Genomic DNA, 24,283 nt, shown 5'->3' on the forward strand with positions numbered 1-24,283 from the left:
TGCCAACTCTATATCCTGTGTCGTTGGGGGTTCCGCTGAGGGTCCTGACAGCTCCATGTCCTGTTTCGTTGGGGATTCCGCCGGATTTCCTGCCAACACCTGACCCTGTCCTGTTGGGGGTCCCGCCGACACCTTCTCCGCCGGGTTTCCTGCCAACACCATATCCTGTCCTGTTGGGGGTTCCGCCGACACCTGCTCCGCCGGATTTTCTGCCAACACCGTGTCCTGTCATGTTGGAGGTCCCGTCGACACCAGCTCTTGCTCCGTCCGGGGTCCCACTGACACCAGCCCACGTTCCGTCCAGAGTTCCGTCTACGCCTGTCCCGCCAGGGGGTCCCACCAGCTCCTGCTTTCGATCCCAGTGCTCCGACGATCCAGCTGACACTGGAGGGGTCCCATTGCGGCGTACGTCGTCCTCCAGAGCTATCCCATCGCCGCCTTCTTGCCTGACCTTGTGCCCGGCCTCCTGAGTTCCCCAGTGGCCTTCGCCCTCGAGCCCGGCCTACTGAGTTCTCCAGCCGTGGTCTTTGCCCTCGAGCCCGGCCTCCTGAGTTCTCCAGCCGTGGCCTTTGCCCTCAAGCCCGGCCCCCTGACTTTTCCAGCCGCTGTCTTGGCCCTCATGCCCGGCCCCCTGAATTTGCCCGCTGTGGCCTTCGCCCCACCATGAACTCTGCCTTAACCCCGGGCCGTCCGCCCGAGAACTCCACCATGAACTCTGTGTTCACCTGTTGCCCTTGTGTTTCTGCCTCCCCTGCCCGGCTGTTTCTCGTCTCGTGATTACCCCTCCCTGTATTTAGTCTTGTCTCTTCCTGTGTTCCCCTGTCGGTTCATTGTTTGTTTTTCCTGTCTTCCTTCATGTTGGTCACGATCGTTTATTGGGTATGTTATCTTCCTCGTGTGACCTATGGATTATCCTTGCCATGTTTCTTGTTGATCGTTTTTTTTTTTAAATAAAGCTCACTTTTGTTTATAGGTCTTTATCTTTTTGTAGTCTGCATTTTGGGTCCTACTTTTTTCCGCGATCTAAACAGTGATCATAACACGAAGCCCCCTGCCCCGCCTGAAATTCAAGGTGTTTTTTTTATTTAAAAAATATATATATATAGCACCAAATTGTAACTGAAGTAATCTATCTACGCTCACTTTTCACATTGAACATTTGCTCTTTTATTATATAAACTAAACGCCTATGTTATTTATCCAATGTATGTGCATGTTTCAGTGTCCACTGCTTTGCGTATTCACATTCTCCCTCCGCTCTGTTTCTGTCCCCCCCCCCCCCACACACACACACACGAATGCACACACTCACAATCTGAGACAAGAGCGGAGGAAAGAATGAGAACAACAAAGTATAAAAAAGTCAAACAAATCTGCATTATTGCCCCGAGCTCTGCTGTCTGCCCGTTTGTGTCCCCCCAGTTTCAAATTCGTTTATTATTATTTTTTAACCTCAGACGTTGGTGAGCGGCGCCAACAGCGAGGCGAACAGAGATGAGAACTGTACTTAAGTACAGTACTTGAGTAAATGTATTTAGATACTTCCTGTGTCACATGCGGAGACGGGCTGTGAGCGTGTTTGTGTGTTTACTAACAAGACTATCATGGCGGCGGCTGCGGAGCTCAAGTCGAGTTTCTCCGCCTGGAGATATTCTCACTATTTCCCTTTTGTCGAGCACAAAGAAAAGAACGTTTTAGTTAAATGTAAGTTATGTCTTGGCGGGTCAAAGATCCTATCTACTGCCCGAAACGGCAATTCAAATCTGTTGAAACATCTGCAGAAACAACATCCTGGGACGAAGCTAGTAGCCTAGCTAAGACCACAGACCCAGACTCATCCGACGCCACTCCACCTCCACCTCAGCAACAGCGGCTGGATTTTAACCGAGGAACTGCTAGCCAGGGAAAAGTTGATAAAGCCATTGCACGGTATTTTGTAGAACACATGGAGGCTATTTCTACTATTTCTATTGCTATTTCTTGATCAACATATTTAGGGATGCTCCGATCGCCAATTTCGGGGCCGATTGCCAGAATCAGTATCGGCCGATACCGATCGCCGATCCGATTGAGTGGGCGGGGCCTAAATGGAAGATTTAAACATCACTTTAAATCTTCCATTTAAAGTGATGTTTAAAACTCAGTTAATGGGGCTCATTCACTGGAGCTTCCACAAACAACATCAACTTAATTATTAAATTCACATGATATACATTATTCAAGTTTACATTAACTTTGGATAATAACACGGGAGAAATGAGCGGAAGCGCTCTCTTTTCCTTTCTCCCTCTCTCTCCCTCTCCTGACAGCCTGTCAGTATCGTCTCATGCAGCTCACTGATCCAGTAATGAGTGACCCGACAGTGAAGAATAAATATATTTATAACTAGTTTAGCTTGTTCCAGAGATAGATAAAATAGCTAAGTGTGTTAGGTCTAACTCTTAGTGTGTGTTGCTCCGCTCACCGGTCCGGCGGGCGGAGCTGCAGGGTTTCTGCTTCACACACATTGCTTACCGTTATTTTACTGTCTTTTTCTGACACCTTAAAATAATGCCAGACCGGTGAAGCCATTTTGGCGAGCTTGTTTTGCCGCACACAGAGAAAAGTGTCATGTATTTTACGTCATGCGATCGGCTCTCGAGATCGGCATTTTTAGAGAGCACCGATCGATCGGCAGAGAGTGAATATCGGCCGATCTCGATCGGTGACCGATCGATCGGAGCATCCCTAAACAGATTGTATTATTCTCCAATGCAATAACAGTACTGAAATGAAGGCTATAAGGGCATTAATGGGAGCCCTTTTTTTAAGTAAGTAATGCGTTACTGTGAACAGTAACGCATTACTTTTGGGTGTAAGTAATGTTAAATAGCAGCGACGTGCAGTCAGGGGAGGCAGAGCCTCACCTGTCATACTCCATTGTAACAGAAAAACAACTAAAGAAAAACTAAATAGTAATAATAATAAAATGTCTCCACTGATCTATGATGTAAGTGTGATTTATGTATGACTCCAATCGCTTTTTAAAGTCAAAATCAGCAAATTTGCCGAGCTCCGCTACAACTACGGGTAGCGATGAGAAGTGAGGCAGGGACGAGCTCTGCCTCTCGTAAGCCCACAGTAACTTGCTGGAGCACGGGAACTAATTTAGCGCGGGCACTTCTTTTGTGACCGCGCTCAAGCCATTTACTGTGGGGTGAGGTGAGGCACAGATGAGCTCTGCCTCACCTCAGAATGCGTCACCCCATAGAAACTGGCTGGAAAGCGGGCACTAAGCGCATGGCTGTTACCATCTCACTGTAGGTCACCAATGTAATGTTTGTAGATCCCTTTATTAAATGTATCCTCGCCATCCATAGTCTCTAAATAACTTTAACGTATATATGATATTTAGGCTCGCTGGTCTCATCATATAACGGCAATGAAAAAAGCAGCAGGAGAGGCAGCCATAACCTCTGCCGCACTGAAGGGGGCGCACGTGAGCCCACAGGTTCTTGTTGCTACTGTTATTCTACGCAGAGACGGTAGACACAAACAACAAGCTAGACTTTTGAAACTACAGGAAGATAAGGAGGACTTTTACAACAAACTAATAGAGATTGTTGTCCAGAAGGAGAACATGGACTTAATCTTCAAGTCAAGGTAAGACCACAATTGTAATGAAAATGGGATCTTACTAAGAAAGAACAATCCAATATTTAGATTTTGGGTATCCTTTTGTTGAACGGTCTGTTTAAAATGAATCGAAGCATCAGACTAAAAAAACCTTTTGAAAATAATCGAATATTTTGATTAAGGTCAAAATATAATATTTGTAAATCTGACTCTGAAAGAGTCAGTGCCTCACCAGCCATGAACCTCACCGCACGTCACTGGTAACTAGTTACTGGTTTTCAGTAACTAGCACAACACTGCTCCTAACACATCTAAATCTACTTTCAGCATGTATAAATGTTCATAAAATACATCCATTGTTTGTTCTTGTAACGAAGGTAACTTCGTTACTATGGACTGACGGCTTTGGGGGCCTTGTAATATTGCACATGTGGGTTTGCACTTTATATAATGACTTCGTTTTGCACAGTAATAATGTCACTCAGCACTTTAGTGAACAGTTTGCACTTTATTAGCGTGATTTGCACAGTACAGTTTGACATTGCATATTTTTATATAATTTATACTATTTATTGATGTAGTATTTATGAAATGATTAAACCGTATTAATTGGAAAGTCGTCTGGCAGATGCTGGTCGGTCCTCGGCTCCACCTGAAAAGAGAGGGGAGTTACAGCGAGAGCGCCGAAAGTGTTTATGATTGTGTAAGATTGGCAGCGGTTGAGATTAATCATTGTGTGCAAATGTATGCGTGTATATGTCATGACATTAAGTTGCATTCATTGTAGAAGTGAACACTGTGTAAAGGTTACGTCCATCGCTTACCCATGCTGTTTCGTCCTGTGTCATGGATGTATAATAAGAACTGTTTACAGCGTGGGAGGCGGGGCCTCATTCATTCCTATGAGAGTTGCTGGCCCAACTTTTGAGAGAGCGAAACGTCACAGATTACCCTGCATGCCTGAGAAGTACCCGTATGTGCGCTCATAGCGCATGCGCAACTTTAACCAAAATGCTCGTTCACATCAAGCACGTCCATTTGCGGACACGTAAACAGCACCGCACGTTCATGACAGCATGGTAATGGCTTGTTTTTATGATGGATTTGATATTAACGAGGCGGCAGTTATCAGCTAGCTATTAATTATGCTAATGTGAACATCAATAGTTATGTACTTATATTAACAGGATCTAGTGATATCCAAGCAACAGAGCTTCATTTAGCATGAAAGAATTATTGCACTGCATATATATAAATATATAAATATATATATATATATATATATATATATATATATATATATATACAGTAAAATAAGCTTCTTTGTGCAATAAGAAGCCACAGGGACGTTAATCTAACGTCGGTTATATTAACTTTATTTAATACAACATTTACGGTACAAGATTTAATCATACAGCCCATGTAGTATAATATTTTACAAATGATGAATTACAGCAAACATGTGCTTTATATCCATTATTACAGCTCCGTGGGATGGCAGTGAGACGATATGGGTCCGTTGTTATTATGGATCCATGGGTAAAGATAAACGCATGTTGTGCTGAACCTGCTGAACACGTAACATGAACGTGCCGGGCGGCGCGGTCCCGTGGGTTAGATGCGCGTTAATAATGCAGAGGGATATGACTCTCAGAATAACGTTATTAGCAAATCTTTACAACTTGAGGAACGAATGTTTTTAATAAGGGCTATACTGTACAAACGTTCATACGGGGTAGTTTATTTAGTTAAAAAAAATTATCCAACGAGTTACAGACCACTCTTTCCCAATGTAAGTCGATGGGAAAAAAAGTGTTTCCGGGACCAGCAACCAAACAGAAGTGTAGTACCGCCGTTTGGCCACAACGAATATTCTCATCAGACTCCGGCGCACTTCCTGGGGGCTTGTCCTGTGCATAGATATATATATACGTCTATGCTGTGTCCGCTCCAGTGTGTTTGGCCAAGAGGTCCTCGGGGGAAACAAACACTGACTAAAGAAGGTTCCTGGACGAACCAAGTGGCGAGATGGGCGTAGGGGTTTGTTTTAGTTGGGAATGTATGTATATTTATTCTGGTCAGTTATAATGTTGTTCTTGGGTGAAATTAACAGATGGCTAATAAACCACTAATCATGCCTGCACATAAAAATATAGACATTTGTTATAACCATTATGAGGACATGTGTAGCTATTATAAATTACCTGTGAAGGGTTCCTCCCAATAAGATCCTCTATAAAAGAGCCAGTCTTCAGTCGGAGGGAAGTGGTGAACACCTCCATGCTGGGTGGCTGTTCGCTTATGGTGGGTTTGAAATAAAGTCACTATGGTGTGCAACTCTACCTCCTCTCGTGTTTGGTTCTTTCACTGGACATCCAGCTGCTAAAAGCGTCGCTGTCTCACAGTTCTATATGCGTCTTGAAATCCTAAAAAACAGAGTTTTTCTAGAACAGATTACAAATTGCCTGGAAATGGTACAAACAAGTGGCAACATGTGTGACAAAGGTGTTGCGCTGGGCTATATCATGCAATCGAAAGTTAAACTTAACTCGCTCCATTGCGGAAATATTCCCATTTATCCACAAAAGTCAGGGGAACATTTTAAATACATGTGTGGATAAATAAATATTAAATAATATACAAATAAATCAATTATGCTAAAACGGTGTTAATATATCCATGTCATATTATATTATTTCTCTCTTTATTTATGGGGACAATTTAGCATTAAATAACACAAGTATTTGTTAATTTATGCAAGCATTTCTGTATTTAGTCTGGCCCTTAAAACCCTCCATGTGTTCGGTTAATGTGCCGTTGTGGACAGAACATTTCAAGAAAATTGTTTTAAAGGGGAGCTATCATGCAAAATGCACTTTCTGATGTCTTTTATACATCAACATGTGTCCCCGGTGTGTCGGGGAACTCACGCAGCGTCAGAAAATAAAACCCTCTCTCTTTTCTTCCGTACCCAAATCTCTAAAAACAGGGCTACAACGGAGCTGATCTAGATTTGCGTCCGATATGACGTAATATCTGAAATGTGGACCCACGGCCCTATCACAAACGTTGCTATCAGGAACAATGCCTGACTGTTTTGGACGTAATATGATCGGTGTTTACATTAGCATGGCTAACACTCAGAGCTAACCTGTACTGGAGAGCATGTGTGTGAAGAAGCAGGAAGTAAAAAGGAACTCACCTTGTGGTATAACCGGCAAGAGAGAAAGCCTTTGAGCTCCATACTGTTTCAGAGATAATCCTTGATAATCCATGATATGGCGTTTCATCACGGCAGTATTTAGTTTAGGCCAGTGGTTCTCAACTGGTGGGTCGCGACCCAAATTTGGAGTGGGTCGCGGATGTGTGAAGAAAAAAAAATTGAAAAAAGAAATGGCCCAATTTTCTAACTCTGTGCATGCAGTAGGCGTTGGACTGGAAGTACCGGAGACCAGTAGTCACGTAGTGATCATCTTCTCAATAAAACATATTTGCTGATGTTTTTTCGAGTCTTCTGGCCAATCAGAATCAAGATTGTTGCCGGAAGTCCCCACGGAGAATAACTTTGGGGTAGAACTCTTCTTTATACATCCATGGGTACAACTTCAGATAAAAATGAACAAATAATGAAATATGACCCTCGGTTTGATGATTGACAGGTCACAGAACAATGGGGGCTATCTACCCTTACCCACATTTTTTAAGTAATTCACACAGACTATCTCCTCTTTACTCGTCTCTCTGTGAGGAGCAGCAAGCTGTCAGAACTAAGTGAAAAACAAACAATGGCATAAAATATTATTAATATGTCGGGTAGTAATAGATTTATTTATTTTCTTCTCAGAGTGCACCAGAATGCGTAGTTTATGTTAGTATTTCTAAAAATCTCCTGGGGAAGAATCCCCCCAGACCCCCTGCTGGGGTTGGGTTTTCAGCATGTGTTCCTTTTTATGTTACAGTTCAGCTTTGATTCCATCATCTCATAAACCTTTTTTAAAAGCATACTTTAGTTCTGTGAAGGGATATAAGGGATTTATGCACTGCACTTTAATTAATATTGTATGCTGAAAAGCGTATATGTTACAGCACAATTTTTTGTTGAATAGATTTGAGTGCTTCAAAATGTTGGGTCGCGATTTATTGACCAAGTAAAAAGTGGGTCCCGAGGCCTAACCAGTTGAGAACCACTGGTTTAGACAGTAGCTGCCGGGTCCCGCATGAGCTCAGCCCTCTCCTTTTTTATTGTTTTATCCATTTTTATTTTTTAAAACCTTTGTACCCAAAATCAGCACTTTAGAAACAGGAAGTGAAATAGAGGGATATGAGGCATGGCTAGAATGGGTGATCTGTTTGGTATTTTGAGCAAAACACTTCATAGACATGTTTTTTATATATTTGTATATATCTGAGACCTATGCTATTGCCTGAAAATAGCATGATAGGTGACCTTTAAATGAATCTCAATAACTCAGGACGAGCGGTGAGTAAACTCTTCATGTATGACAGTTTTATTTACCTGAAACCAAAGTTCATGTGATACAATCATCTCTGTAAATACAGTACAGCAGTAAAAGGACTGCCTGCCGTTAACACGACTCAAACACGTCGCACGTCTCAGTGCAAAGAAAACAGAAAAGAGGATGTTTTATGTTGAAATATTCCATAAAAGTATTTCCTTAGGAAAGATGAATTTTGAGCTTATTTAACATTTGTACTATTTACCAATACTATACATTGACTATCACACAGAGTGGAGGAACAGATGTCTGCAGAGCGAGCATGCACCGTGGAATAATACACGTTTCTGTACACGGTACTAAGATATTCGTCAAACAAAGATGATCATCTGAGGCTCTGCATGCAGGAGGACGAAGGAACTTCTATACAAAATTAAACTTTTCTGAGCTTCTTTGTCTTCAGATTATTTTACTGACATGCAGCTCTTTGTAAGATGTGCTGCCCAAAACACACATGCACAACACAAAAGAAAACAAGGATTCTGCAAGGCATTTAGAGTCGAGGCGGGCTTACTTGGCCTTTGCTGTGGAGGAAGAGGAAGAAGAAGAGAGGAAGAAGAAAATCAGTGGAGACAAGAAACACAGGCCGAAGCATCCGAGCAGCAAATCAGTTCAATTCATCAGTACTTGTTTTAATAAAAACATATTAAGGCCATGCAGGAGATTAAGTCAAAAAGACAAATGAGATTAAAAAAAAACATGTATAAATAAAATAAACATCAACACCATGTCCTGTGATGGTGTCAGAAATAACCAGCACTCTGCCGCTTATTTCCACCCAGTGTACCTGGCACTTTGAAGGCCTCTTGTACCGTTAAAAAGTGTGTTTAATAACAAAAAAACTGCTAGTCCAATCAAAACATGAGAAGCTGTCATTGCTGCTGCTTTAGTGTGAGCAATGTACGGAAGCCTGAGAGGCAAGAGAGGGTTTTGCTTTTTATGATAAGTGTTTTTTCCACTGTGTTTAAGTGCCTTTATTTAAAATTGGGTAAAAAATAATAATTTTAGAGGATACAAAGAAGCGTTTTGCAAGGATGTTGTTTAAGTTATTCTTATTTTCATCTATGATAAGTTTTTTAAAAGTTGCAATTTTTTTTTTATTCCATCGGATTTGGTGAACCCTGTTGGTTTAAATTAGTATTACAGCAACAAACAGCCTGCAACAAAACTGCAGTTTTTTTGGATTAAAAAAAGTGTAATACATATCAAATGTACTTGACAAATACATTAAGACTTGGACAAACTTATAAACCTGGCAAAAATAAAATAAAATGACCATAAATCCAAATTTCACAAATGAAATATAATAAAAAAAAACTTAGAACGTCTTAGAAAAATAATCCTGGCAAAATGTGGCTAAAAAAACATTACCAGTGTCACAAATGACAAAAAAACTATTACAATTTGGAATATTATCCTCGCAAAACCTTTTTTTTCCCCTGTTCGTAAGTCTTAGACACAGTGCAGAAAAAACGCTTTTCCCTCTTTCCACAGTCAGACAGCAGGTAAAGCTGAGTGTGTTAGCATGCAGCTCAAAGTGTACTCACTCTGCAGGTTAACAGGTGGAAGGCATTGGAAGAAACAACAGTTATCTTTAAGACTATAAAAAAAACACCTCACTGGCCTGGAGTTATTGGAGCAGGCATGCAGGTAGAGTAAGACACGCTGAATAAAACCATGTAAAGTATGAAGCATTTCAACAACAAAATCTATACAGAGATTCTACTTTGTGTGCTATGTACAGATTTACAGACTCCTCCATGTTGTGCTCAGTTGATAAGACTAACAGCTTCTTGGTGCCTTTTTACATATTCAAGTACAGTATGTGCACATTATACATTATTAAGATGAATTAAAATGCAAAAAAAAAAATTAAGACGAAGGTTTTTCTTCAAGTAAACAAATTTAACAACTTTATCAAAAAAGAATCAAACTGGTAACATATCTTTATCCTCCGACAGAAAGGAAATATATATACTTTTAAAAAATAATGTTCGAGGGCTGCAAAAACTAATCGGCGCTTACCTCAACACTTTGAATGATATTTTTATGAAATGATTGTTAAGACAGATGGTTTTAATGATGACAGCGTTGAGGTAGCTGCGACACACGGAGCTCAAAATAGATTAACGGCGGGGCGAAAGACACTCATGTCTTCGCCCCAAAAAACTAGAATTATACCGTCCTTTACATCGTCTTCACACCCAGCATTCATGTCCCCAAAAACCCCTCCCAAAAAATTACAAAATATTAATTATCATAAAATAGTGTAAATTCTCTGTACAGCTCGACACAGCTCCGACACGGTGGGCTTTCTTTAAAAGTGAAGCGTGACGGTGAAATAAAGTTAGGGCTGGGCAATAAATACATATTATATCATGATCACAATGCTGTCTGAAAATGTGGATATTGGATCATTTTAAGGGTTTTTTCCTGGTTTTAAAGACGGGTTTAGAGTAAAGTGATGTCAATTTGTAGTAATATTATTCATCTTTACCTACTAGGTCAATATAATTGTGAAAGTACCGTTAGTCAACCCAACGATATCATCACCATATCAAAACCTGGTGAAAAATAAGTCAGATTTTTTATTTAAATCCAAGAGTTTTGCAAAACCTTTTTTACGTTTATTTATTTTTCATTAAAAAAAAAGTTTTGCTCGTAATGTTTTTTCAAATGTATTTTTAAATATTTATTTATGGTTAAAATAGTTTTTTCTCAGGCAATCTTTTCCTGAAAAACAGGTAAATAAAAAAAGTTTATACATTTCATTTCTTTCTATTATCTTTTAAACTTTTAAAATTGGTATTCTTTTTTTTTACAGTCACAATTTTGATATGCTAATTAGTAGAGGAATCTGGTTTAGCTGTAACCTTTTTTCTAAATACATTTTTATTTCTGTTATCTGTTTAAATTGTACGTTTTTTTTTAAGGCAATATTATTTGTGTTGTTGTTATACCCATTTCGGCCCCTAGAGTGCAGCACCACTGGAAAACGAATAAATAAATCAACATTTATCATACATTTCTTTTCTCCTCTTCTCTCTGCGTGATATTAGATTTTTAGATTGCCCAGCCCTAAATAAAATACCAGTCGTTAAATATGATCCCGCCCCGCCCAGAAACATGTATCGGTGAGAATGTTCTAAATACAAAAGGCTCTATAATGTAATGTGTGTTAGATGTGTGTGTTAATGTCCACGTCACACTGTGCTCAGGGGGAGGGGGGTCGTGGAGTGAGTCAGGGCCACAGCATGGCGGTCACGTTAGTGTCGAAGCTGTAGATCCACAGAACCAGCGGCAGAGACACGAACACAAAAGACCACGAGATCCCCTCCAAACATGCGAGGGAGCAGCCGGAGCGGGGGGTTGGCTTCTCCGTGCGTTCGTTACCGAAGTCCAGAAAGTTCCTGGCAACGAACTTCAACACCTCGTCCAATAGGATGACGGGGAGAGAGATCTTCAGCACCATCATCCACTGGGTGGTGTCCAGAGGCGTGATCTGGAAGATGACCTGAGGGAGGAAGAGGGAGATATTCATCAGCGGGTAATACTGATATTTATAACGAGATTATCTAGATCTAGATATAGAGATCTAAAGGATTTATGTATTTTGGTAGTGGACCCTGAAGGCAGCATCTCCCTGGTCCAATGGGATTTCTCCATGTGATTTTAGATTATTGCAAAAAATACAAACGTTTATGATTCTTACATGTTTAATCTCCACACATTAACACCACTTTATGTAAAAACTAAAGATAATGTTCGGCTCTAAAGGAACTACAGCACGGTCACATGACTTCACGTCACCACCGCTAAGCTAAAGGTGGCTAATGTTGGGCTCTAAAGGAACTACAGCACGGTCACATGACTTCACGTCAACACCGCTAAGCTAAAGGCGGCTAACGTTGGGCTATAAAGGAACTACAGCACGGTCACAGGACTTCACGTCACCACCGCTAAGCTAAAGGTGGCTAATGTTGGGCTCTAAAGGAACTACAGCACGGTCACAGGACTTCACGTCAACACCGCTAAGCTAAAGGCGGCTAACGTTGGGCTATAAAGGAACTACAGCACGGTCACAGGACTTCACGTCACCACCGCTAAGCTAAAGGCGGCTAACGTTGGGCTATAAAGGAACTACAGCACGGTCACAGGACTTCACGTCAACACCGCTAAGCTAAAGGTGGCTAATGTTGGGCTATAAAGGAACTACAGCACGGTCACATGACTTCATGTCACCACCGCTAAGCTAAAGGCGGCTAACGTTGGGCTATAAAGGAACTACAGCACGGTCACATGACTTCACGTCACCACCGCTAAGCTAAAGGCGGCTAACGTTGGGCTCTAAAGGAACTACAGCACGGTCACATGTCTTCATGTCCCCACCGCTAAGCTAAAGGTGGTGACTAGAGCACTTTTTGAATATTAAAGCATGTAAAAATGTCAGAGTAGAGGCAAGCATCTAGTTGATACTTGAGAGAAAAACTACATTTTGATAGACACGTGATCATTCTGTGTTACATTTCTCCTTTCTGCAGATTCCTGAGAGGTGTTTTCAGACGACAGCACCATGAATAAAGTGTGTTGTAACTCACAGGAAGTGGCTCCACGTAGAGGATGAGGAAGTGCAGGGACATGGAGAGGCAGATGGCCCCCAGCAGCCAGACGTTCTCCCAGGGAGGCATCCTGAGCAGAGACTGGTTCTCCGACAGACTGAGGAACCGCAGCAGAACACACACATACTCAACTCCTCCATACGGGGTTATCATTACACCACATTTGTATTAAATTAAATCACTTATTTTATGTTTTTTTTTGCTTTAATTGTATTTATTAATCTTTTTCTATCGCAATTAAGTTGTTCAATAAAAAAAAATGTCATTCTTATTTTCTTAATTATATGATTTATTGCATTAAAGTTGTATTTGAGCGTGATATTTTATTAATCATTCTTTTAATGGTGATTAATCAGATTATTTGTTATGTTATTATTTATTTGTATTGTGTTTTAGTTTATTATTTGATTTTATTAATCAGTTTCCTTTATATTTAATTTATAAAACATTAATATCATTTTGTTTATTTACTAATCATAATTTAATTTTTTTATTTGATATTATTGTATTTTTGATTTTATCAATTTTTATTTAATTAAGTTCAATTTTATTGAATTTAAATTATAATATTACATTTTTATAATTGTTTTATTAATCATACATTTATTGTATTTAAGTTGTATTGTATATATTATATTTAGTAATTATTTTATTAATGTCGCGTTTATTTCACGCGGTTTTACTACTTATACTACTATTAAATTGTTTATAATTATAGCTTTTAAGAAAACATTTGATTTAACATTTAAACAAATTCATTATTAAAGTTAATTCACTGCAAAAAAATGACAGAAAATACAGTTTTGAGCCTCGCCAATGTGGGGATTTCCTACTTCTCTCTACAGATGTATTGGTATATACAAATCCACGCTGATAGAGTGTGTTTACCTGTTGAGAGCGTTGCACATCTCGATGGTGACGAGCACGGACAGAGCCATGGTCATCGGGTACGGAGACTCGAACAGTTCACACTCCAGACCCTCAAAGTCCGGGTTATCAGCCGCGCACTGCAGGAAGTGGCTCTGGGGGGGGGGGGGGGAGAGGGGAGGATGAGCTCTCATAAATCCATACTAATGTATTTCCTTTTAAAGGTCCCCTAGTACAGGGGTTCCCAAAGTGGGGGTCGCGAGATGATTACAAAATAAAGATGGAACTTTTTTTTATTTTTTATTATTATTAATAATAACGAGGCTCGCCCTTTGACAATCCACTAGCGCAGTTTTTCTCAAACTTTTTCATACCAATGACCACTTGACCAATAAAAAACACTCATGGCCCCCCCCCCCCCTCCCGTCGACAGGGGGTCGCCAGTCTCTGGCACTGTTATTTTTGGGGTCGCAGGCTGAAAAGTTTGGGAACCCCTGCCCTAGTATACCGTTTTCATCAATATATTGTAGGTCTCAGATATATACAAAACATGTCTCTGAAGTGTTTGGCTTCAAACACCAAACACAAGATCATTGCAGCATTACCCATAATCCCCTCTGTTTCAGCCCTGTTTTCCAAAGTGCTGATTCTCTGTCTGTTACTTTAGATGAAAATAAGGAGCTCCTCCCCACGCCCCTCTGAGAGACATTTGGTTACAAAGAACTCAATGGTGCTCTAGGAGGAGATTCAGGTGATAAGGGGGGGGGAGGGGTTACCTTGGTTGCTGATTGGCTAATGGTTACACAAGACAAAACATCGTTATGACATCATAAAGTGGCCAAAATCTGATCAGCTCATTTTCAGACAGGTTTTTATAGAAATGGATCAAAAAGAGAGAGAATCTTTGTTCCTGAAACTTTCAGAGTCTCTTTCCACAGAGGGGACACATGTTGATGTAGAAGAGACGTGAAGAAGAGGGGACACATGTTGATGTAGAAGAGACATGGAGAAGAGGGGACACATGTTGATGTAGAAGAGACATGAAGAAGAGGGGACACATGTTGATGTAGAAGAGACATGAAGAAGAGGGGACACATGTTGATGTAGAAGAGACATGAAGAAGAGGGGACACATGTTGATGTAGAAGAGACATGGAGAAGAGGGGACACATGTTGATGTAGAAGAGACATGAAGAAGAGGGGACACATGTTGATGTAGAAGAGACATGAAGAAGAGGGGACACATGTTGATGTAGAAGAGACATGAAGAAGAGGGGACACATGTTGATGTAGAAGAGACATGAAGAAGAGGGGACACATGTTGATGAAGAAGAGACATGGAGAAGAGGATGTTGCATGATAGGTGACCTTTAAAGAAGCTTCACATAAGCTACTCTTTAGCAACAACACCACTATAGCGTTTAAAAGCCCTTTAACTGAGTTGTTGCTGAGCCTGCTGTGTGTGTTAACAGCTGGTTATCAGTTCATATCTGTATTATAATGAAACTACTGTCTATCCATAGGCTTTTCCTTCTTCTCCTTATCCACATGAGGTAAGAGCATCGGACCGAAAGCTTGCAAGGAGATGTTGTTCAGAATAACTGAAGAATTATTCATTTACGCCAAACTAAAACTACATGCTGTTTCTAATAAAACATATCAGAGAGAGACGCGAGTTGTCTGACAGAAATAACAAGAAAATACAGAATCTAAATCTGACTTGATGTAAGGCAATTCATGATATAATGTGTAAAATAGGCGAGTAGAAGTAGTCATGGGATATGGGCTGTTCAGTTATGTTTGTATAAAAGAGTGTGTGTGTGTGTGTGTGTGTGTGTGTGTGTGTGTGTGTGTGTGTGTGTGTGTGTGTGTGTGTGTGTGTGTGTGTGTGTGTGTGTGTGTGTGTGTGTGTTCTGAGATGTTTTTGTTTATTCTTATATTTCCTCACCAGCTGGTACAGAGAGACCTGAGGTCCGTCTTCAGAGAGGACGAACCACCAGGCAGCCGCTCCAACTGTGGCTGCTCCCACATAACCTGAAACACACACACACACACACACCATAACACACACGTTAATAATGCTTGAGGTGGAAGGAGTAGAAATAGTAGTACTTACGGGGTCAAGTCCCGTATTCAAAATGTTACCTTCAGTACACTCAAGTAACAAAGGATAAAATAACAGCCACAGCCCATTTCAGAACATACACACACATACATATATATATTTGATTTATTTGAGAATTTATATAAGGTGGCTAATGTTGAGCTATAAAGGAACTACAGTATGGTCACATGACTTCACGTCTCCACCGCTAAGCTAAAGGAGGCTAATGTTGGGCTATAACAGACACACACATACATATATATATTTTTTATTATTAACGTTATCCCTTCTAAACTCACATCCGATGGCGAGGTATCTGAAGAAGAGCCATCCGGAGATCAGCGCCTCCTTGGCGTTGCGGGGGGGCTTCTCCATGATGTCCAGGTCGGGGGGGTTGAAGCCCAGCGCGGTGGCTGGCAGGCCGTCCGTCACCAGGTTCACCCAGAGCAGCTGCACGGGGATCAGAGCCTCTGGGAAGCCCAGCGCCGCCGTCAGGAAGATGCTAAGAGAGAGGGGGGGGACGGTTAGAAACACTGGATATACTGAAGACTGAAATACACATTCATCCTCTACCTACCTACCTACCCACCCACCCTCCATCCATCCATCCATCCATCCATCTATCTATCCATCTAATCAGAATCAGAGCCCAGAGCTGCCGTCAGGAAGATGCTAACAGAGATGAGGAAGGACTACATTTAGAAAGTTTAGAAACACTGGAGCCAGACTTAGGTTAATATAGCAGCGGTTTCAAAATATTCCTGGTGAAATCCTTAGTGTGCCTGAATTATTTTAGCATGAGGCCTAGTTAAGGAAGGATTCAGAAAACTTTTTAGAGCAAAATTGAGCAGAAATGGACAGAAAATGTGACCTTGGAGGAGGTGTGGCTGGTTCCAGGCTTACATTTTGTTGGTCTTATGGCGCATTTCCAGCGGGTAGCCCCGTTTAAGCGTCCTTAATCGTCCTCAAGCGGCCAGGCCAGTTTTTGGTGGCCTTTCCAGATAGCGTAGCACCGGCTAGCGGGTACTTTTTCCGGCCCCATAAAATCGTGGTTCTATCGGGCCAGGGCTGAACTAGTGACGTCAACACTCTCGACTGCTGATTGGTCAGAGAGAATCGTCACAAGATCGCGCGCGAGATCATCCCTAGCGTCGCATATATATCTAGAAGCAAGCTTGCAGCATTTTTATACACAGCATTTTTGTAAACGGAGGAGCTACAAAAATGGCAACGTCAAAGAAAAGCACACCGTGGTCGACCGAGGAGGTGACGACGTTCCTACATCTCATTGGGGATGAAAAAATCCAGCGGGAGATCGACGGAACAACTCGAAATGTGAAAGTGTTCCAGGATGTCTCTGCACAGAGGCCCCGCCTACACTGCGTTGCTACCCCAGGTCCTAAACTGTAATGGAAATGCGCCACGGCCTCGGACGGCCAGCGATGCAGGCCCGAGCGAGGAGGGACGCTTAAACGGGGCTACCCCGCTGCAGTGGAAATGTGCCATTAATGTTATGGTGTTGGGACCATTGGATAAAAATAGCATAAGATGAACAATTTATCTTCAAATAAGCAATCTGTCCAATCCAAATGTCCCCTAAAACTTCAAAATCGACCCAAAATTATTCAAAATCAGCCCAAAGAGAGCACAAATATGTCCTCTTTCTGCTTTTGCTATTTTGGATCCTGATAAAGTCAGAAAAGCATTCGGCCTCCTCAAAACCACTCCAGAACGAACTATTGTCAACAAAGGCTATAATGCTAACTAATGCAACTAATGCTAATTCTGCAAATGTCCCAACATATGCAGGTTAGCATCTGGCAGTTTCTCTGTTCTGTGGACCCCTACTTTACATTTCTAGCATAAAACTTTGGGGTATCAACATTTCACTGGACTCTATGAGCAGCAAACAGACGCTAAAGTAAAACCAGACGCTCACCAGACGACCTCGCCCACGTTGGAGGAGATGAGGTATCTGATGAACTGCTTCATGTTGTTATAAATCGCTCGGCCCTCCTCCACGGCCGCCACGATGGACGAGAAGTTGTCGTCGGCGAGAACCATCTCTGAGGCCGACTTGGCGACGGCGGTCCCTGAACCCATCGCGATCCCGATCTCCGCCTTCTTCAGAGCCGGAGCGTCGTTCACTCCATCGCCCGTCTGAGGAGGGACATTTTAGATATTAACTCGAGGTAAAACACACACATTTCGTGGCGTTTCTAATGATATGCAAAGGTTTGAAAGCATGTTGAGATCTGTTAATGCTAACCATATTGTTTCCTGCTCAGTTTTTTTACTTAAGGATTATTCTTTCTTAGTTAATCATGTCAAAAAACAGATTCCCTGAGTAAGAAAAATAAACTAAAAGGCGTTTGCATCATGTCATAATTGAGAATAAGTAACTAGAGCTGTCAAATAAATTCAATGTACAAAGTAAAGTACAATATTGGCCTCTGAAATTAAACTATAATACAAATAATAATAAGCTTTATTTGTTATAGCACCTTTCATAATTATTTATCCCAAGTAAAGCTTGGCAGGGAATAAAAATAAAAGACCTTTACCTAATGAAAAATACTATTCATATTCCAAAGGAGCAGTAATTAAGTTCATTAACTCAAGAACAACTTTAAAGTAAGTTAGCTGAGTATTTAAATACAAGTAATTGTCTGCTACTTAATACTTCTACTAGAGTACAATTCAAGGATATATATAAATACAACTTTATGCAATTAACCCTCCTGCAATTTCCCATTTATTTTAAAATTAATTTCTTGTCACTTTTCTAAAACAAAAATTATATTGTTACTTTTTTTACCACCGTTTCAGTTTTTTAGTTATTGTGTTTAATAACGTGTGCATACTGAGCAATTCCTTTATACATTTTGCTGTTGTAATCATGTACATTTCCTCCGTTACGGGACAAATAAAGGATTTCTGATTCTAAAAATATATAAAAGATATTCTTTCATCATCTTGTCTAAAGTAATGTGTCCATCAGCCCCTAGTCTCCATACCATGGCGGTGATTTCGTCCATGCCCTGAAGGATCTCCACGATCTTGCTCTTGTGCGACGGCTCTACGCGAGCGAAGCATCGAGCGTTGGTGACTGCGTCGACTTGCTCGGCCGGCGACAGCTCGTCAAACTCGCGCCCGGTGAACGCCAACGCCTCCACGTCGTCCTCCTCCCCGAAGATGCCGATGCGGCGGCAGATGGCGACGGCGGTGCCCTTGTTGTCTCCGGTGATCATGATGACGCGGATCCCCGCCTGCCGGCACAGCTTGATGGACGCGGCCACTTCCAGTCGGGGGGGGTCCAGCATGCCAACGCAGCCCACGAAGGTCAGGTCGGACTGGAGAGGGAAGAGAGAGGGAGAGGGGTTTAGTTTTTATTATTTCATTTTCTTCTGAGGGTTTATATTCAACATCATTTAAATGGTAGTGTATAAGTACGTCCCACGCAGCCCACGAAGGTCAGGTCGGACTGGACAGGGGTTTAGTTATGAGTGAGTGAGGGTTTCAATAACCCTACATTCAACATCATTTGTATTTCTTCAAAAAATGTATTAAACATTTAAAAGAATTAACAATAATAAATAAATGTAATTAAAGAAACACAGAAAAGGATATAAGCAAAAAACAGTTGATGAAAAATGGTTATCGTTACATAATATTGAATCCCCACACACTGACCTCGTACTGGGCGAACTTGACGGTCTCGGTGAGGTTCATGTCCTCCACTCGTGGGGGGGTGTCCCTGGTGGCGAGGGCGAGGCAGCGCAGCGTGTCGCGCCCCGTACCGTAGTCTCTGATCGTCGCCAGGATCTGATCCTTGATGGTTTTAGTCAGCGGCACTTTGCTGTTTCCCACTCTGACGTGCGTGCACCTCTCTATCACTCCCTCTGGGGCACCCTGAGAGAGAGAAGAGGGGGCAATGTTCAACAAATCTGGCAGAAACGTAACCTGGTACAATCAGAATCAAGTTTAGTCCCAGGTACGTTTACACATACAAGGAATTTGCTTTGGTATCTGGTACTGCGAACATAAACAATCTAAAAAAAATGGTTGCACTGTAGGTAAAAAAAGAAAAAAAGATATAAGGATAATTAAAAAATAGTATTTTTAAGAAACAATTCAGCAATTGAAAAAGGATGCTAAAGACCAGTATTTACACCAAATGTATGCTCCATTTATACTTCAACTCTTCATCTAAAGAAACATATATTTTTCTCTGAGTTTACCTTGACGAACATCTTGCCCATGGAGGAGCGGGACTTGTTGGGGGTGCAGTACACGGACATGGACTTCCTGTCTCTGGAGAACTCCAGCGTGAACTCCTTCTTCATCAGCTGCTTGATCACCTGCTCACACACACAGAGAAAACACACTGAGTGAGAACATCCTGCAGACCAGAGATGGCAAAAATACACACATCCTTTTCTCAAGTAGAAGTCCAGATACTCGTGTTTAAAAATACTCTGGTGAAAGTAGAAGTACTGACTAAACTTCTTTACTCAAGTCAAAGTAAAGAGGCTTTGAAATGTACTTCAGTAAAAAGTACCCATAACTAGCAGCTGTTTTAAAGAGTACCTGACCTCCCTTTATATTAATAGAACAATAATGTCATTGTTAGCTAATGAATGTTTCCATGCTGAACAACGGCAACATGACAACGTTTTCATTGGTCCCTCTTCTTTAGAGAAGACCAGGAAATGATGGATACACGGATCGTGTTCAAATCAATAGGCACGCAATGACTCTAAATAATAATGATCACGCCACCAAACACACATTCAGACTAAAGGAACCAGCCTGTTTGGAAAATGAGAGAAGTAGAAAGTACAGGTATTTGGGTTCAACATGTGAGAAGTAGAAAGTACAGGTATTTGAGTTCAACATGTAAGAAGTAGAAAGTACAGGTATTTGAGTTCAACATGTAAGAAGTAGAAAGTACAGGTATTTGTGTTCAAAATGTAAGAAGTAGAAAGTACAGGTATTTGTGTTCAAAATGTAAGAAGTAGAAAGTACAGGTATTTGAGTTCAACATGTAAGAAGTAGAAAGTACAGGTATTTGTGTTCAACATGTAAGAAGTAGAAAGTACAGGTATTTGGGTTCAAAATGTAAGAAGTAGAAAGTACAGGTATTTGTGTTCAAAATGTAAGAAGTAGAAAGTACAGGTATTTGTGTTCAACATGTGAGAATTAGAAAGTACAGGTATTTGGGTTCAAAATGTAAGAAGTAGAAAGTACAGGTATTTGTGTTCAACATATAAGAAGTAGAAAGTACAGGTATTTGTGTTCAAAATGTAAGAAGTAGAAAGTACAGGTATTTGTGTTCAAAATGTAAGAAGTCAAACTAAAAAGTTGTCAGAAAAATAAGTAGTGGAGTAAAGTACTGATACCAGAAACATGTACTTAAGTACAGTAACGAAGTATTTGTTCTCCACTACTTCCCACCTCTGCTGCTCACACACAGAGTGAGATCATCCTGCAGACAGAGAGCATGCTGGGTAACGGCAGGTGTTTATTGTGACTCACGGAGTTGCAGGCCATGGCTCTGTCGATCTTCGTCAGGTTGTGGACTTCGGTGTCGAAGGCGTTCATCTTCTCCACCAAACAGGTGAGCGCCGTCTCCGTGGACTCGCCCACCTTCTCATACACACCCTTCGTCTGGAACAACACAACAAATCATGTTAGTGTACTTTCTATCTACATTTAACTACTTTTTCTGTCATGTTCTGATGTTGTATTATTATTTTAGGGCTTTAGTATCTTTACTATTTTCTCCAGCTTCAACTAGTTAATGAATCAAATAACTTTGTACTGGATCGCTGTGAGTTAATTTCATTGTCAAAATATAAATAGACACACAGTTATAGAATGAAATGAGTATATAAAGCTCACAAAAACTACTTTGTGTAACTTTTTTATTATAATCTTTTTTTATCTCGCTTCTTAGTTAACATTAAGCTGTCTTTGGCTCTTTTCTACGGTGGCCCTGAAGTGCAAGAAGTCAAAACAACATTTCACAAAACACAAAAACATTTCAAGAACATTTCTGAAGACAAGAAGTGTTCTCCCTAAAGGAATACCCTTTCGTTAAAGTTGAAATGCTGTGTTTTGTGAAATGCTGTGGTGTTTTGTGAAATGCTGTAGCGTTTTGTGAAATGCTGTAGCGTTTTGTGAAATGCTGTGAAGTTTTGTGAAATGCTGTAGCGTTTTGTGAAATGCTGTGAAGTTTTGTGAAATGCTGTAGCATCTTTTGAAATGCTGTAGGGTTTTGGGAAATGCTGTAGCGTTTTTTGAAATGCTTTAGGGTTTTGTGAAATGCTGTAGCGTTTTGTGAAATGCTGTAGCGTTTTGGGAAATGCTGTAGCGTTTTGTGAAATGTTCAAGCGTTTTTTTAAATGCTGTAGCGTTTTGTGAAATGCTGTAGCGTTTTTTGAAATGCTGTGAAGTTTTGTGAAATGCTGTAGTGTTTTGTGAAATGCTGTGAAGTTTTGTGAAATGCTGTGAAGTTTTGTGAAATGCTGTAGCGTTTTGTGAAATGCTGTAGCGTTTTGTGAAATGCTGTAGTGTTTTGTGAAATGTTCAAGCGTTTTGTGAAATGCTGTAGCGTTTTGTGAAATGTTCAAGCGTTTTGTGAAATGCTGTAGTGTTTTGTGAAATGCTGTAGTGTTTTGTGAAATGTTCAAGCGTTTTGTGAAATGCTGTAGTGTTTTGTGAAATGCTGTAGCGTTTTGTGAAATGCTGTAGCGTTTTGTGAAATGTTGTAGCGTTTTGTGAAAATTTCAAGCGTTTTGTGAAATGCTGTAGCGTTTTGTGAAATGCTGTGAAGTTTTGTGAAATGCTGTAGCGTTTTTTGAAACGCTGTAGCGTTTTGTGAAATGCTGTAGAGTTTTTTGAAATGCTGTGAAGTTTTGTGAAATGCTGTAGCGTTTTGTGAAATGCTGTGAAGTTTTGTGAAATGCTGTAGCGTTTTTTGAAATGCTGTAGGGTTTTGGGAAATGCTTAAGCGTTTTGTGAAATGCTCTAGTGTTTTGTGAAATGTTCAAGCATTTTGTGAAATGCTGCAGTGTTTTGTGAAATGCTGTAGCGTTTTGTGAAATGCTGTAGCGTTTTCTGAAATGCTGTAGTGTTTTGTGAAATGCTTTAGCGTTTTATGAAATGCTGTAGCGTTTTGTGAAATGTTCAAGCGTTTTTTGAAATGCTGTAGCGTTTTGTGAAATGCTGTGGAGTTTCGTGGAATGCTGTAGCGTTTCGTGAAATGCTGTAGCGTTTCGTGAAATGCTGTGGTGTTTTTTGAAATGCTTTAGCATTTTGTGAAATGTTCAAGCGTTTTGTGAAATGCTGTAGCGTTTTGTGAAATGCTGTGGCGTTTTGTGAAATGCTGTAGCGTTTTGTGAAATGCTGTAGCGTTTCGTGAAATGCTGTAGCGTTTTGTGAACATTTCAAAGGTTTTGTGAAATGCTGTAGCGTTTCGTGAAATGCTGTGGCATTTTGTGAAATTCTGTAGCGTTTTGTGAAATGCTGTAGCGTTTTGTGAAAATGTCAAGCGTTTTGTGAAATGCTGTAGCGTTTTGTGAAATGCTGTGGCATTTTGTGAAATACTGTAGGGTTTTGTGAAATGCTGTAGCGTTTTCTGAAATGCTGTAGCGTTTTGTGAAATGTTCAAGCGTTTTTTTAATGCTGTCGCGTTTTGTGAAATGCTGTAGCGTTTTGTGAAATGTTCAAGCGTTTGTGAAATGCTGTAGCGTTTTGTGAAATGTTCAAGCGTTTTTAAATGCTGTCGCGTTTTGTGAAATGTTGTAGCGTTTTGTGAAATGTTCAAGCGTTTTGTGAAATGCTGTAGCGTTTTGTGAAATGCTGTAGCGTTTTGTGAAATGTTCAAGCGTTTTTTGAAATGCTGTAGCGTTTTGTGAAATGCTGTAGCGTTTTGTGAAATGTTCAAGCGTGTTTTGAAATGCTGTGGGCGTTTGTGAAATGCTGTAGCGTTTTGTGAAATGTTCAAGGCTTTTTTTGAAATGCTGTAGCGTTTGTGGAAAGGCTGTAGCGTTTTGTGAAATGTTCAAGCGTTTTGTTAAATGCTGTGGCGTTTTGTGAAATGTTGTAGCGTTTTGTGAAATGTTCAAGCGTTTTGAGAAATGCTGTAGCGTTTTGTGAAATGCTGTTTGACTTGCACTTCAGGGCCACCGTACTTTTACCCAAGTTATTGCTGTAACAAATGTAAATGTCCCCTCTGTGGGACGAATAAAGGTATTCTGATTATGATTATCTTTTAAAATAAATATTTTCTTTTCTTAATATAACTTATAGTTGTGTTTAGATGTATCTTTTTCAGTGTATGGAGAAGTCATCACATTTTAAACTTTGGTAAAAGTAGTAGAAATACTCCCTATTCTTCTGAGTTGTTCCTTTAGTAAAAGTATAAGTAAGTATTGATGAGTAGGGTTCAGGACCTCGTTGAAGTCCAGAGAGGAGTCGTTGCACAGAGCGCAGATGGTGGCCAGTTCAACCAGAGCGTCGTACTGGGAGGACTTCACTGGTTTATCATTATGGAAC

The 24,283-nt window shown here is 40.7% G+C and overlaps 1 protein-coding gene across 1 annotated transcript in view; it reads right to left on the reverse strand.

The window, feature by feature from the left end:
- Positions 1–8,100: 8,100 nt before the first annotated feature.
- atp2a2a (ATPase sarcoplasmic/endoplasmic reticulum Ca2+ transporting 2a) overlaps positions 8,101–24,283 on the reverse strand; it is a 69,146-nt gene continuing 52,963 nt past the window's right edge. Inside the window, 12 exon segments of the mRNA XM_079688808.1 lie at positions 8,101–8,656; positions 11,526–11,646; positions 12,731–12,848; positions 13,640–13,773; positions 15,566–15,651; positions 16,021–16,223; positions 17,661–17,881; positions 18,739–19,074; positions 19,415–19,633; positions 19,963–20,082; positions 21,260–21,391; positions 24,181–24,281. Of these exon segments, the coding sequence (XP_079544934.1) occupies positions 8,643–8,656; positions 11,526–11,646; positions 12,731–12,848; positions 13,640–13,773; positions 15,566–15,651; positions 16,021–16,223; positions 17,661–17,881; positions 18,739–19,074; positions 19,415–19,633; positions 19,963–20,082; positions 21,260–21,391; positions 24,181–24,281 (1,805 nt within the window). The 3' untranslated portion in view covers positions 8,101–8,642.

This window comes from Notothenia rossii, assembly GCF_949606895.1.
Source record: "Notothenia rossii genome assembly, chromosome: 6".
Taxonomy (NCBI): Eukaryota; Metazoa; Chordata; class Actinopteri; order Perciformes; family Nototheniidae; genus Notothenia; species Notothenia rossii.